Here is a 13,599-nt window from a genome sequence, read left to right as displayed (position 1 = left end):
CTCTCTCTCTCTCTCTCTCTCTCTCTCTCTCTCTCTCTCCCCCTCCCCACCCCCACCGTAGGGACGTTAGAGACCAGCTAGACCAATTTTCTCATTTTATAGTTTAGGAAACTCAGGCCCATAGGAGTTAAATGACTTTCCCAGGGTCACACTGTCAATGAGGTAGAAGCTATATTTATTTATAAGAGGCCAAAATTGCTTGACTGAGTTTGGCCATGAGTGAGTGATCATCCAGCATAAAGCTGGATCAGAATTACTTTGAAAAACAATCAAGCATTGACTCAGTAGTCTACTGAGAAATGTGTACTTTTATACTTTTCCACTGGGAGCCATTTAGTCTTGGATAAGGCTAAAAATTTTTTAAAAAGAAACAGGAATCTCAATTAGGTCACCCTAGATTCCCAACACAAGAAAAATACTGCCTGCCTTTTGTACCCTTAACAGGAGAGCCCATAGAATGAACAGACACAGCAGCAACCTTTATCTGATTGGAAAAGGTGGATAAAGCTGTGAATTTCCACCTCCTGACTAGAAGCAATCAGACATGGTGGTCAAAGTTCCAAGTCAGAAGACATAGGTTCTAGTCCTTTCTCGTTAATGACCTTTGACATGTTACTTATATATCTCATTTTCAAGAGATATAAAACATAGAACTTCATTCCTGCCCTTCATTGTTCTACAGGCATGTGTTTGTGAGAATAAATTAGATATTGAGATTGTGTGTGTGTGTGGGTGTGTGTGTATGTACACACGTGCATGTGCATGTATGTCTGTATGAAGCTTTTGAAAGTTTTTAGGAGAAAGATGCTGTAGAAGTATGAGGCCTCTCAGCAATAGACTCAAATGGAATTTGGAGACAATGTGGAGAAAACACTGAAGGGGAAAATGGAATGTGAGCTCTTAGCCCTTCCTCCTCAACCTACATATTTTGTAAGAGGAAAGGACTTGAAATTAGAGTTGGGACATTGTCTCCGTGGTAGACCCACCAAATTCCCTTAAGACAAAATTACAAAGTAGTGTTAGAATATTGCTGATCCCTCTTTCTTCTCTGAAAATTTCAAAAGTTACTGATTACCCCAAAGACCACCCAGGCCTACTTATGTGACCCTGTGTAAGTCACTTAATCCCTGCCTGCCTCAGTTTCCTCACAGTAAAATGGAGGTAATAATAGCACCCAGCATTGTTGCAAGGATCAAATAAGATGTTTGCACAGTGCTCAGTACAGAAACTGATACATAGTAGATGCTTAATAAATGCTTATTTCTTTCCTTTCTGATTGATTACTCCATTACCCTCAAAACAGAGTTAAGGTGAAGGGAACTGCCCAAACTTTCATGTCATTTTAGTTCCTGCACCTTGGGGAACAAGGGAAAATATAGACCTGTTTTTCTCCTATAACATTTTACCAGCCAACTCCCAAACTTGTGGTAAGAAGAAATGTTTAGTTGGTTTTTCCATGCTAGCCTCCTCATTGTACCCATCAAGACCGAGAACCATGAGTCTAGACAGAGCCTTCAATGCTCTGCCCAGGATTTTCAGTCGCTAATTGAATGTCAAGAGTTCACCTTCTCCTTTTTCTCTAGCCGAGTTATGACCTACCGTGAGCATACTGCCTGGGTGGTGAAAGCACACCTCCAGAAACATCCCGAGGGCCACATCATGAGCGTCAGGTAATGAGAGTGGAATATTTATGAGACATTTTACTGTAAAAACATTATTTTCCTCTCCATTAAAAATATGTGCCTGGTATTTAAGCAGCCAGGAAATGATAGCACTTCATTTTGGCATTTCAGAGCAGTCATTAACTTCTGCCTGGGACTGGCCAAAGGGTCACTGATGAGGGCAGGAGGTTAGTGAGGAAATACGTCTGTGTCTTCCAGCTTGGCTGGCCTTGCTTGTTGAATTCTCAGGGCATTTTCCTTGGCTAAGCTTCATTGCAAACGGTAAAGGGAACAAAGTGGGGAAACACTCCAAGGAAGCAGGTGAAATGCCTTCTATACAGCATATGTCCCCCTTTCTCAAAAATCACCTTTGTTCTCTTCCACACATCAGGCAGACAGACTATAAGGAAGAAGAAGGAGCAGTACGTGTCTGCTGGGCATATTGCTGTGCAGGATTACTTCACCATCTAGCAATTTTCTGCTCATAAATCCATGTCTGTTGCTTGGTAAATACTGTGCTGAGAGTAGTGAATATTTATTTGCCCATTAAAGGGACAGCAGAATGTAATTTACTATCACAAAGCCACCACGCCTTCTTCACAGAGCTGTTCTTTTCTTCTTATTTGTGGAAGGCAGGAGGGTATTAAAATTCTCCTATATTGGAAAGGGGGCTTAACACCACAGCTGTCAGATGTGTGCTGTCATCATGTCATTGCTCCCAATTCCACAGAATCTAATCTTCCTGACAAAATATAAAAGATATAATCCATGCTTTCCATATTTGGGTTTTTTCCAGAACCAAAGAGGATTCATACTTTCTAGAATGGGCAGTGACAATTGCCGATCCCTAGCTACCCCACACCTCTTTCTCTTAAACAAGAAGGAAAGAAAATGAGCAGTTCACACAACCCTGGCTTCCCAAATGAGTGGCATTTAAAAGAATGCCAGATTTCCCATGTTATTTAATTGACTATCATTCAGAGTCCAGGATATTTTGGCCTTGTGCAATATTTATGTAAATAGAGAATCAGAGTCTTTTTTCATGTACCAGAATGAAGTGCCAGAATAAAGGGTCTTATTCCAGGTTTGAGATTGCACCCTAATCCCCACAGTCTTGGCTCTTAGTACTTGGTGAAGTATCCTGGCCCAGAAAGTTACCCACAGTCTGCTCCATTGTGATGATCCCTTCCATCAAACTGGCCCAAATCATAATGCTTGAAAATGTTCTCTCTTGGCAGTGTCAATGGAGATGTACGTTTCTTCGACCCCCGAATGCCCGAGTCTGTGAATGCCCTCCAAATAGTGAAAGGACTGACGGCCCTTGACATTCACCCACAGGCGAATTTGTTTGCATGGTAGGTGCCAGTCTTCTCTCTTCCCTTCCCAACTATCTTCCTTCAGTGCAAGAGAGAGAGGAAAAATGTTGTCATCCCCCCACTCCCTGCCACATACCCCCACAGTTGAGTCCCCAAGAGGAGGAGAAAGAGGAATCCTTGTGTCCCACTTTATCATCCACAAAGAAGATGCAGAGCTCCTAAGTATCATGGGCTCCACCTTCATAGCCCCAGTATAAATAGCAGATGCACTAGGGAGGAAATGTTTATAACATCATGAACCAAGAACGTAAAGTCTCTACTTCCTTGTTGCCCTAAGAAAGCTCTAGGAATTCTAGCATCCTCAGAGCTGAAGAACTCAAAGGTGAGAAGAAAGAAATGATAGATGACAAAGACAGCAACCAAATGCCTCTACCCTAGGTTAGGAGGGGATAGTAGGGGATCTGAGCAATCAATTAGTACCTGGCCCCAGCTTCTCCTCTCTCTGGTTTTGTCCCTCATGCACTGAAATTGGATCTGAGAGCCTTACATATAGAGATTTTACTCAAAAGTTCCCAAAGTGTCAAAGAGTGGCACAAAGGTTCATCTCTAAAGAAAGATTGCTGAGCCCCAGCATCCATATTATGAAGGACACAAGAAAAATCTATCTCCTGGTCTTCTGTCCTGATGAACAGTGTTATTCTAGGAGAAAACAGTTTTAATCCAGGCCCAACAGTATATCTTTTCCAGCAGTCTCTAAGTGAATTGAAGAGAAGATCTATTTGTCTGCATTGTTGTTTAACCCCTTCTGCTCAATTTTAGAGACAAACCCCATTTTTAGGAGTGGCTGAGGCAAAGCATAGAGGAAAAGAATTTGGTTTAAATCCCTCTTGCCCCTACTTCACCCCCCACAAACACATGTGGCAAAAATAAATAAATAAATGAACAATCTTGACTTACACATGTTCTCTCTTTCCTGCCCTATAGTGGCTCAATGAATCAGTTCACTGCTATCTACAATGGGAATGGAGAGCTGATCAACAACATCAAATACTATGATGGGTTTATGGGACAAAGAGTCGGAGCCATCAGCTGCTTGGCTTTCCACCCCCACTGGGTCTGTATCCTTGCGTCAGGATTTCTGTGGTTGAGTGAATGCTTTGCTGTATTAAACTGGACTTGTGCTGACCCCTTGAGTGGAACTAATACCTGTCTCCCTGTACCAATCAGCCATTCACCTTTGCTCCTGGGGTAACCCCAGCCTCACTCACCTGAGTTCTGGGGCCAATAGACCCGTGAATAAATGATCTGTGCCTATATTCTCCTGCCCCCATTTACCTCCTGAGAATCGGGGAAGCTAACTTTATTGCTCAATGAAAGACGGCCTGTGGAGCTTTTCAGGACAGACACTGTTATTGATACCTTGACCTTGAACATAGGTTCAAAAGCTGAAAAATCAGCTTCATTTGGTCCTCCCATGAAATGAAACCAGTACCCTTCAGCAAACAATGATATTAGAATATCTTCCTGTTCCCACTTTCTCCTTACAAAAGCAACCCAACAAAATTAGTAGAGTTAATGATGTCCAGCCTTGCCACTAATAATAATCCATTCATGTAATCATGTGTTATATTTTTTTTAAGTTACCTTCTTCCAGCCTGAAACTCAGACTCAGGGATTTTTAACCATTTTTGTGTCATGGGCTCCTTGGGCAGTTAGTGAAGCTTATGGACCCCTTCTCAGAATAATGTTGTTAAATGCAAACATAAAATACATAAGTATTACAAAGAAAATTAGTTGTATTAAAATACTGTTATCATAATATTTTTGAAAATGTTACATACACAGGTTAAGAACCCCTGCTCCAGAGGATTCTCAACCCAAGATTTCCACTGAAATGGACTAGATGAAATACACAGAATTTGTCCCCATAGGATTAGCCTAGAAAGAAAAATGCTAGGCACTATGGGTAATATGCAAATTCCCCATAATGGAAGACAGGTAATGCATTGTCCCAGCTACAGGCTGGCAGCTAATAGCCACCATCATTTCTGGGCCTGCCTGGAATAGCAATGTGTACAGTAGGATTAATGAAAACTCTTAGGTGAAAGACAGACTGCACACCATTGCAATTTGCACCTTCTTAGATCCATTTAGGATCAAGATAGCCTGATGACTTCATAAGTGATTTGCATATTGCTGCCCATAATGCCTTTTTGTCTTCTGCATCTCTCTGCCTGGGTCCTTGTGTGAAAGCGTGGGCTGAGCAAGCTGTTTATTCTCTCTGGTTTGCTTTCTCTTCTGCAGCCTCATTTGGCGGTTGGAAGCAATGACTACTACATCTCGGTGTACTCCGTGGAGAAGCGCATCAGATAACAGGAGCCTGCAGCCTCCCCAGGGACGGGGAAGTCCTTCCCAGGCAGGGCTGTATCTCTCCTGTCGTGTACATAGTGAAATGATCGACTTGAATGTTTAGTGTTGGCTGCTGCTGCAACCTGTAACTTGAACATTTTTTTCCTCTGACTTAGCTACTGATGATTTGAGGAGAGACAGTTGCCTGCTTTCTTTTGTTTTTGCTATAATGTCTAGAAAGTACAGGAAAGGAAGGGGATTTTTGTTCTTTTTGTTTTCGATGGTTGCTTCTCTGCTAAGAACACAACTTCCGGGCTCAAAGGACTTGAACAAACCACACCTGTTTTGTTTTTGTTACCATTTTGGTTGAGGTTTTTTGTTGTTGTGTTTGGGTTTTTTTAGGGTGGGGAGGGGGGAAGATCCCATTAGTTTTGTGTATTTTTATTTTGCCAGAATACTAGCTAGCAAATGGCTGAAAGACTGAAGTCCGGACTGGCCAGGGGCTCATGTGCAGGGAAGAGCAAGCATGCTCCCCATCTGTCTCTGCAGACAGTAATGCCTGCTTTGGCCACCGGTGGATGGAGCCCCAGACACTGGGCAGTTGTGATGAAGCGAAGCGAGAATGAGCCATCCATGCAGCTTCTCCCCATTTCTCTCCCTTCCTACACAGAGTCAGGAATGTGCTCAGCTTACTGAGAATGTTTGAGGGTAGGAGGTAGGAAAGACCAAGAAAAGAATCGAGTGGAAGCTCCTACTTGAACTGTGCATATGAATGGGAACCCCAAGCCAGGCAATATTAATGTAAGGAAATGGGGATAATGAGTGCTCAAAGGACTTCCCCTTGTTGGTAGGAGTGCCTGTGTGGGCACCATGAGGGACAAGATTGTTCACCTTCACCTTCTTTCTGTCAGCCCTATTCTGACTCTGTTTTTTAAATTGTTCTCCTTCCTCACACAAACAAATCCCATCAGCACAAGGTGCTTCGCTGGCTCTGGACAGATGACAGAACCCTTTGGTTGTTATAGCTGCTGCCTTAAACCATCGGGTTTCATTTCTTGCAGAAGTGCTAATATTCAGATTACTGGCAGGCTCGGTAATTATATACCCAGGAGCATGCCTATCAGCTTGCGTGCCCACATGTGCATGCTTATGTGTACAAGAATAGAAGAGCAACTGTACTCTTGAGTCACAGTGGGTCAATGATGGGTAATTTTTTTCCAGGACAACACATTCCCTTGTTCCTGGTCCTTTCCTCCCATATCCTGGTATAACTAAGATAAGCATCTTGCAGTCTGTAATGAAAAAGAAATTTCCCTGGTGATTGCTTTAGGGTATGGGTGTGTAGGGATATATGTATATGTGTGTATGCGTGTATGTGTATGTGTTTTGTGTGAGTAGCCTGAGAGAAAGAGATATGGGAGATATAAAGATAATTTTTCCCCTGTTAGGTGCCAGAAGAATGTAATCTTAAGCAGTGTTTGAGAACAAAAATGGCATTTGCCAAACTTAACCACAATGATGATATTTTGAAAAACGTTATTTTTTTTCCATATTTCTTTGGGTATCACAATTATTCATAGGCTAATGTAGTGGCCTAATTAATTCTGCCAATAATGAGGCCAATAATAGTGGTAAAAAAAAAAGTGATGAAATATTTTTGTTCTCTTTATTATGGAAGGCAGTTCAACCTCACCCGCAGGATTCTGTCTGATGGAGTTATGACTCTGTTGTCATGGGTAAAATGCCAGGGAAATTCCTTGTCTTAGGTTGCCCATTGGTGAGTTGGCTGTGAGGGCTCTCCTGAGGAGATGCAGGCCAAATGAATTGCCCCTTCTAGCCACTCTGTAATAAATATGTACCTACTAAAAGAAAAGTCATTGTAAGATGTTGATGCTGAAATTCACGGTGAGGGAGACTGCCTCCCCACCCAGAATCCCGGTTATCCTCCTGACTAACTCCTTTGGCCTTCTAAAAGAATGACTAGATCAGCTTAGATAAAATCATTTTGGTAGCAAGAAGGCCATAGGGTTCCCCACGCACCTCCATGGCTGGAAAAGAACAATTAGCAAACTATTGTGGAACTTTATATAAATGTAGGTGATTGAATTAGCAGTAGCTGGTAGACTGTTGGCAGCCTGTGCAAATGATGTGTCTATCAGGCTAATATGCTTGTCTTCATTCATTGTGTCCATATTTAGGATTGAACCAACCAGCCTATACTGAACTGGGAGGTTCAGAGAAGGTCCTGAGGAGGATCCACCATTAGGTGTTAATACAGCTTCTAATCTGCAAATAACTGACTAACAAAGCTGAAACTCAAGAGATTTTTAACCTAATATGCATTTCTCTCTGCTCTGAGACAAAACCATTACCTGGCAAAATGTAGATGGTACCAGACCGAGAAAAAAAGGTTTTTCTCCTCCTCCTGCCTGCAGTCTCTAACACTTTTCCAAGTTGGCACAGCCAGGAGTGACTAAGTAACTTTTACAGTTAGCTTTCATCTAGTGTGTGAGTGCATGTGTGTATCTGTGTGTGTGTGTGTGTGTGTGTGTGTGTGCACGTGTGTATGCGTGTGCACGTGGGCTGTATTTTCAGAGGTTTGATGCGAAAATTCAATCATGAAGTTAACCAAGGCTCTAGAGAGCATCCTACCTAAAGGTTCATTTATCTATTTATTTTACAAAAATTAAAATTAAAAAAGACTTTAAAAAAAACATGGACTTGTAATGTGAAAGTAAGCAATGACAAAGAATAAACTGTTAATAAAAAATAAATGCAGAACTATCTGGTCATCAGTTTTCTCCTGGGAGGGAAAGATAGAATTGCTCAGTAGCATAACAACATCAAGTCATCTCTCCATGGAAATTTATGACATATAAATTATTTTCCTCATTTTCCCATAAGAGAGGCAGTGCTGTTGTGATGATGCCCATTTTACAAGATGAGGAATCTGAGGGTCACTGAGATGAAGTGAATTGTCCAAAGATAACTCTGTTGGACAGCAGTGGAGACAAAGCAAGATTGGGGTGGGAGTGGGAGACTGTTGTAAGAGTGGACATCCTTCAGGTACACCAAAGAATGGAAGGACAGATGGCCAAGTGAAGAGCTGTACCCCCGGGCTCCTCTCATTAAGCACATAAAGTCACTCTAGCTGTAACACTGAACTCTCTCTCAGTCTGTGATGTCCTCAGTCCATAGTTTTTATTTAAAGTCATTCAGAGTCTTCCTTGGATGATTAGAAACCTTGAGAAGGAAAGCCTGATCCCCCTGACTGTTGCTGGGGCAGATTGCCAAAGAGAAGTCCCTTATTTTTGATGGTAGACCCAAACAATAAAAGTAATCTTTTTTTAATAAGCACATGCTGTCTGTTTGGGAAATTCAAGTTCCAAAAGGTGCTCACTCCATCATCATCTTAAAAAAAACTCTTGTATTTGGATTATTGACACTGGGTTAGGTATTGGTTGGTAGACGCACCTGCTTTTGCTGCTTTAAAATAGTTAGAAACAGTTCTGAGAGAGCAGTGTGGAAGAAAATTCTGCACTTTTTGTTTTAGGCACAAGTCTGCCAGAAACAACTTTTGTTCACTTAGATTAGCCTAACTTGAGTACTTCTGCAACACAAGCCATTTCAGTTATAGTATTCAGAACAGTAGACCAAATTCCCCAGTGAGAACAATTTCAGTGCTCAGGATAAAGCTCAGTTAACATTTTGCTTCATCAAATAGAACAATAGTAACTTAATATTTTGTCACATCCTTGAAGAATGATTTTCCTAAAATTACTCAATTCCTCTTTGACCATTCCCTTTGAGGGGTGAATTCAAGAGACACTTCCATTAACTAAAGTTGTGGAGGTGACTTTTTATTTCTCCTTCCTAGGACATGTCCATTTGCCAAATCTGGTGGTTTCTCTCCTCTCCTTTCCATCTCCTCTGTGTCCTAAAGAACTAAAACCTTTTACCTGTGAAACTCCTGCCCTGGAGGCCTCCAGGTCTGAATGCTTCACCTGTGGTAGCCCACTATAGAAACCAGTTACTCCAGCCATCTTCACTTTACTACCCCATCTTCCCTCCTCTCCCAAACAATTTTTAGTTTTTAAACTAAACAGATCAGATCAATACTGCCACTGCTCTGCTGTTGGAAAAGGTATGTCAGCCTACTCTCTTAGCTTCCCACTCAACCTCCCTCAGTGATTTTCCAGTCCAAAACACCCTTCCCTGGCTACCCTCCCCTAAAAGTGTAACTCCCCCTTTAACAATCCTTGAGGGCAAAGACTTTCTTGGCTTTTATTTTTGTAGCTCCAGTGCTTGGCACACAGTAAGCATCCAATGTTTTGCCATTCATTCTTCTATTTGTTCTACCATATTTCTCACATCCATCCCCTTCTCACTACTGGAACAGTCCCATATTGCCTCTTGCCTAGATTATTGCAATAGCTTTCTAATTGATCTCCCTACCTCAGGTGACTCCCCACTCCAGTCCATTGTAGATGATGTCATACCCCTACTCAATAAACTCCAGTGGTAACCTGTTGCTCCTACTATTAAGTATAAACTTCTGTCTTGCTTTTAAATCCTTGTACAACCTGTCCCCAACCTACCCTTCCAGCCTCATTATACATTATTTCCCTTCTGGCTCTCTATAATCCAGCCAAATTGGACTTCTTGTTCCTCACATAAAACACTATCTCATTTCCAAGCTTATGTACTGGTTGTCCCAGTGCCTAGAATGCACTCTCTTTTTTGAGCCAAATCTTGAAGTAAACGATTCTTTACTTTACACATGGAAAGGGCACGTCAATCTACTGTCTTAGATCTCCACTCACACTCCCCCAGTAACTTTCCACTCCAAAATACCCCTTCCTGGCTCCTACTTCCCTATAAGTATAGCCATCTCCCTTAATCCTTGAGGGTGAGGACTATCTTAGCTTTTGTTTTCCTAACTCCAGAAAAGAAATCTTTCTTCACTTCAAGACTTGCCTCAAACACCACCTTGTATATGAAGCCTTTCTGGATAACCCACCTGCTAAAACCCTTCTCCCAAAACTACATTGTATTTGGTTTCCATTTATCTGTATATACTTGTCTCCCCCATTCAGTGTAAGCTCCTCGAGGGTAGGGACTGTTCCATTTTTTTTTCCTTGTATCTCCAGCTCCTAGTCCATTGCCTCATGATAAATGCTTGTGGATTGTCGATTGTTCATAATTTGATATATATATCAAATTCTACCTCGTAAATATCATTGAGACTTGGTGAGATGGGACTCATTAATAGAATATGTCTTTTAAAGAAAATGCCGAATTAAAAAAAAATAACAAAAGAAATAAAAGCACCAGAGTAGTACTGTATATTAGAAAGACTGACTTGTGAAGAAATTTGGGTGCCAGAGGGAGAACAATTAGGTGAGGATCAATGAAGGAAGAAATAAAGCAATTTTGTCGCATGAGAGGATTATAAGCCATGAAGACATACAGAAGCAATATAGAGAAAGTTAAGAAAACATCACAAATCTGCCCCACAGGCATGAGGACCTTCAACTCTTCAGATATCTTTGGGTGCTCTCTTGCTGTCTCTGCCAAAAGGAAATCAGCTATCAAGTGTTTCACTTGCCTTGATGAAGACTGAATGTCTCACCCTTCAAAATGTGGGAATTGCAAGGGAACTGCTATTCTGGAACTATGATTCTGACTGAGAAGAGGAACTCATTGCTGAAGTAGATATGTTTGGAACCCTGGGAAGGGACCCTTACCTCTTGGAATGCATGACACAAAAAAAAAGTCTGACATACTAAGGCTTTGACATACTCAACTTTGGGGGTCATAGATTTCAGAGTTCAGAGAAAAAATAAATAGAATCTTGTTGCCTGAAGTTCTGTAAGGGAATTCAGTGCAAAACAATTCTGATGAGGAAAAAGAAAAAAGATATCCCTGTGGCTGTAAAAGAAACATGGCTACCAACTTAAATTCATTAACAGTGCATGTATAGACAATGGAAGCAAGAAGCAGGTAAGGATGAATATAAAAGAGTAGCATGATCTTTCCTGTAAGGATATAGTCAGGAATGCCAAAGTTCAGAATAAGCAAAGGTGATGATGACTGCCAAGGAGACAAAGGGGGCCAGTGGGGCTTTTTAAGCTACTTCTGGAGCCAGAAGAATGTCAAAGAAATTGATAGGACCATCCAACTTTTATTTTGCCTCTGCTTTCCTTATTAAGGAGAATCAGTCAATATGTTGAAAGGAAAATTCTTTGGACTTTCACCCTGATTAATCAGGCAAAACTCAGGAAAGAGAATTAAAAGGAGTTTATTATAAGTATGTCATGGTAGCAACACGTTGACTAGCTGACAGGGCCAGGTTTCGTTGATAACTTTTGAAATGAGATAAAGACAATTCAGACAGGTCAATGTGAGATAAAGAGGCTGGGCCCTTGCATCTCAGTTCCCTCCCAAGATAGAAATACATGACAATTTCCAGGTGGAGGGTAACTTGACTAAATGACAAATAGGGGACTGGTGACATCTCCCCCCAACACAGACAAGCAGGTCTGAAAACAATGGGTCACTGAATCAGCATAACTTTCAATAAGCAAGCATTTATTAAGCCCCTACAATGTGCCAGGCACTGTGCTAAGTGCTGTGGTAATTTTACTGCTGAGGAGAACACAAAAATGGTTAACAAGAAGTTCAAGCCAAAGCTAAGTAAAGCATTAGTAATAGAACACTTAGCTGCCTTCAATGAGTTAAAGTCAGGCTGGGATGGGTTACATCCCAAAACACTGGAAGAATTGTGAATTTGTGTGAGTAAACTCTTCTAAGTAGATGCAATTGCTGGAACCACTGTCAGTGATCTTTGAAAGATCAGGAGGGACAGAAGAGGTATCACAAGACTCAAGACAAGCAAACGTCTCCCCAATTTTCAGGAAAAAAAACATAGATGAAGGCAGGATCTTCGAATCACAAGCCTATGAGCTTGGTTTTGATTTCTGGAAACTTGCTAAAATATTACTTTTTTAATAGTCTGTGAACATTTAGAATTGGAAGCAATAATCACTAAATGGCAGAATAGCTTCAACAGTAACAAGACATGGAAACAGTTAATTTGGGGGGGAATGGGGGTGGGGGGAATTTTTGTTATTCTGATATCCAAATGAAATGAGGAATTGACATATATACATACGAATATACATTCCCCAATGGCTCAATGGTCAAAGGATATGAACAGGCAGTTCTCAAAGGAAGAAATCCAAGCTATCAACAGCTATATTAGAAAATGCATCAAACCATTACTAATAAGAGATGCAAATTAAAACAGATTTGAAGTTCCATCTTACATTCATCAAATTGGCAAAGGTGATGTTGAAGGAAAATGACTTGACTTCATTTGCTCTTCCCTACAGGACAGAACTAGGAGCAATATGTGAAAAATGATGGAACAAAAGAAAAACTTCCTAACAATTCATATAGTCTAAAAGCACAGTTCATTCAATAGTGTGACACGGTGTTCTCAGGAAGCAGTGAGTTTCCCATCATTGCAGGTATTTGAGTAAAGACTGAGTGGTCATTTTTCAAGCACATTGTGGAGAGGAAATGGAACAACTTCAAAAAAGATGGAGATAATCCACTTAATTTTGGAAGTTGTATGTGAAAAAAATCACTGAGTTCCCTCAGACATAAATGAAGCAAAGAGATAGCCAAAGTTGATTTAGGCTTTTTTGAAGACACTGATAGTTACATACAAACAAACAAAAAATTTCCCAAACCTCCATGGTTAGCCAACTGGAACCAATTACACAATGCCCATACATGTTCCATAGACTCTCCAAGATACTTCCCTTACCTGTTATCATAATTGTCCTTGAAGCCGTCTCCCAGATTCTCCACATGGGGAAGATGCATCAGTCAAACATTCCCACAATACTCTCTCAATTTGTGCCTTTCTCCATTCCTTCCTCAGTACTTAGAATGGACTTCTCTCTCTCAACTATGAAGGAATGAATGAAAAGCATTTATTATGTGCCAGGGACTATGCTAAACACTGGAGATACAAATACAAAATCAAGAGAGTCCCTGCCCTCAAGGAGCTTACCTTCTATTAAGAGGAGATATAGATAGAAAGAATAGAATAGAATAGATGAATAGATAGATAGAAAGAAAGAATAGAATAGAATAGATAGATAGATAGATAGAACATTTATTAAGCACTTATCACATACCAGGCATTGTGCTAAATGCTGGAGATACAAATACAAAAAAAAAAAATTTTAAAGATGGTCCCT

General features: G+C 40.9%; 1 protein-coding gene across 2 annotated transcripts in view; it reads left to right on the top strand.

Annotated features, from left to right (window-relative positions):
- RPTOR (regulatory associated protein of MTOR complex 1) overlaps nt 1–8,099 on the top strand; it is a 488,176-nt gene extending 480,077 nt beyond the window's left edge. For both annotated transcript variants that reach the window (XM_027850143.1, XM_027850144.1), the window contains 4 exons: nt 1,584–1,670; nt 2,900–3,016; nt 3,962–4,091; nt 5,282–8,099. In XM_027850143.1, coding sequence (XP_027705944.1) covers nt 1,584–1,670; nt 2,900–3,016; nt 3,962–4,091; nt 5,282–5,350 — 403 coding nt within the window. In that variant the 3' untranslated portion in view covers nt 5,351–8,099. The remainder of the gene's footprint in view (nt 1–1,583; nt 1,671–2,899; nt 3,017–3,961; nt 4,092–5,281) is intronic.
- The last annotated feature ends 5,500 nt before the right edge of the window (nt 8,100–13,599 follow it).

Source organism: Vombatus ursinus, unplaced genomic scaffold (assembly GCF_900497805.2).
Source record: "Vombatus ursinus unplaced genomic scaffold, bare-nosed wombat genome assembly UNPS02008996.1, whole genome shotgun sequence".
NCBI classification, from domain to species: Eukaryota; Metazoa; Chordata; class Mammalia; order Diprotodontia; family Vombatidae; genus Vombatus; species Vombatus ursinus.
Note: the sequence above shows the minus strand (reverse complement) of the source record. Positions and strands in the feature narration are given on the sequence as shown.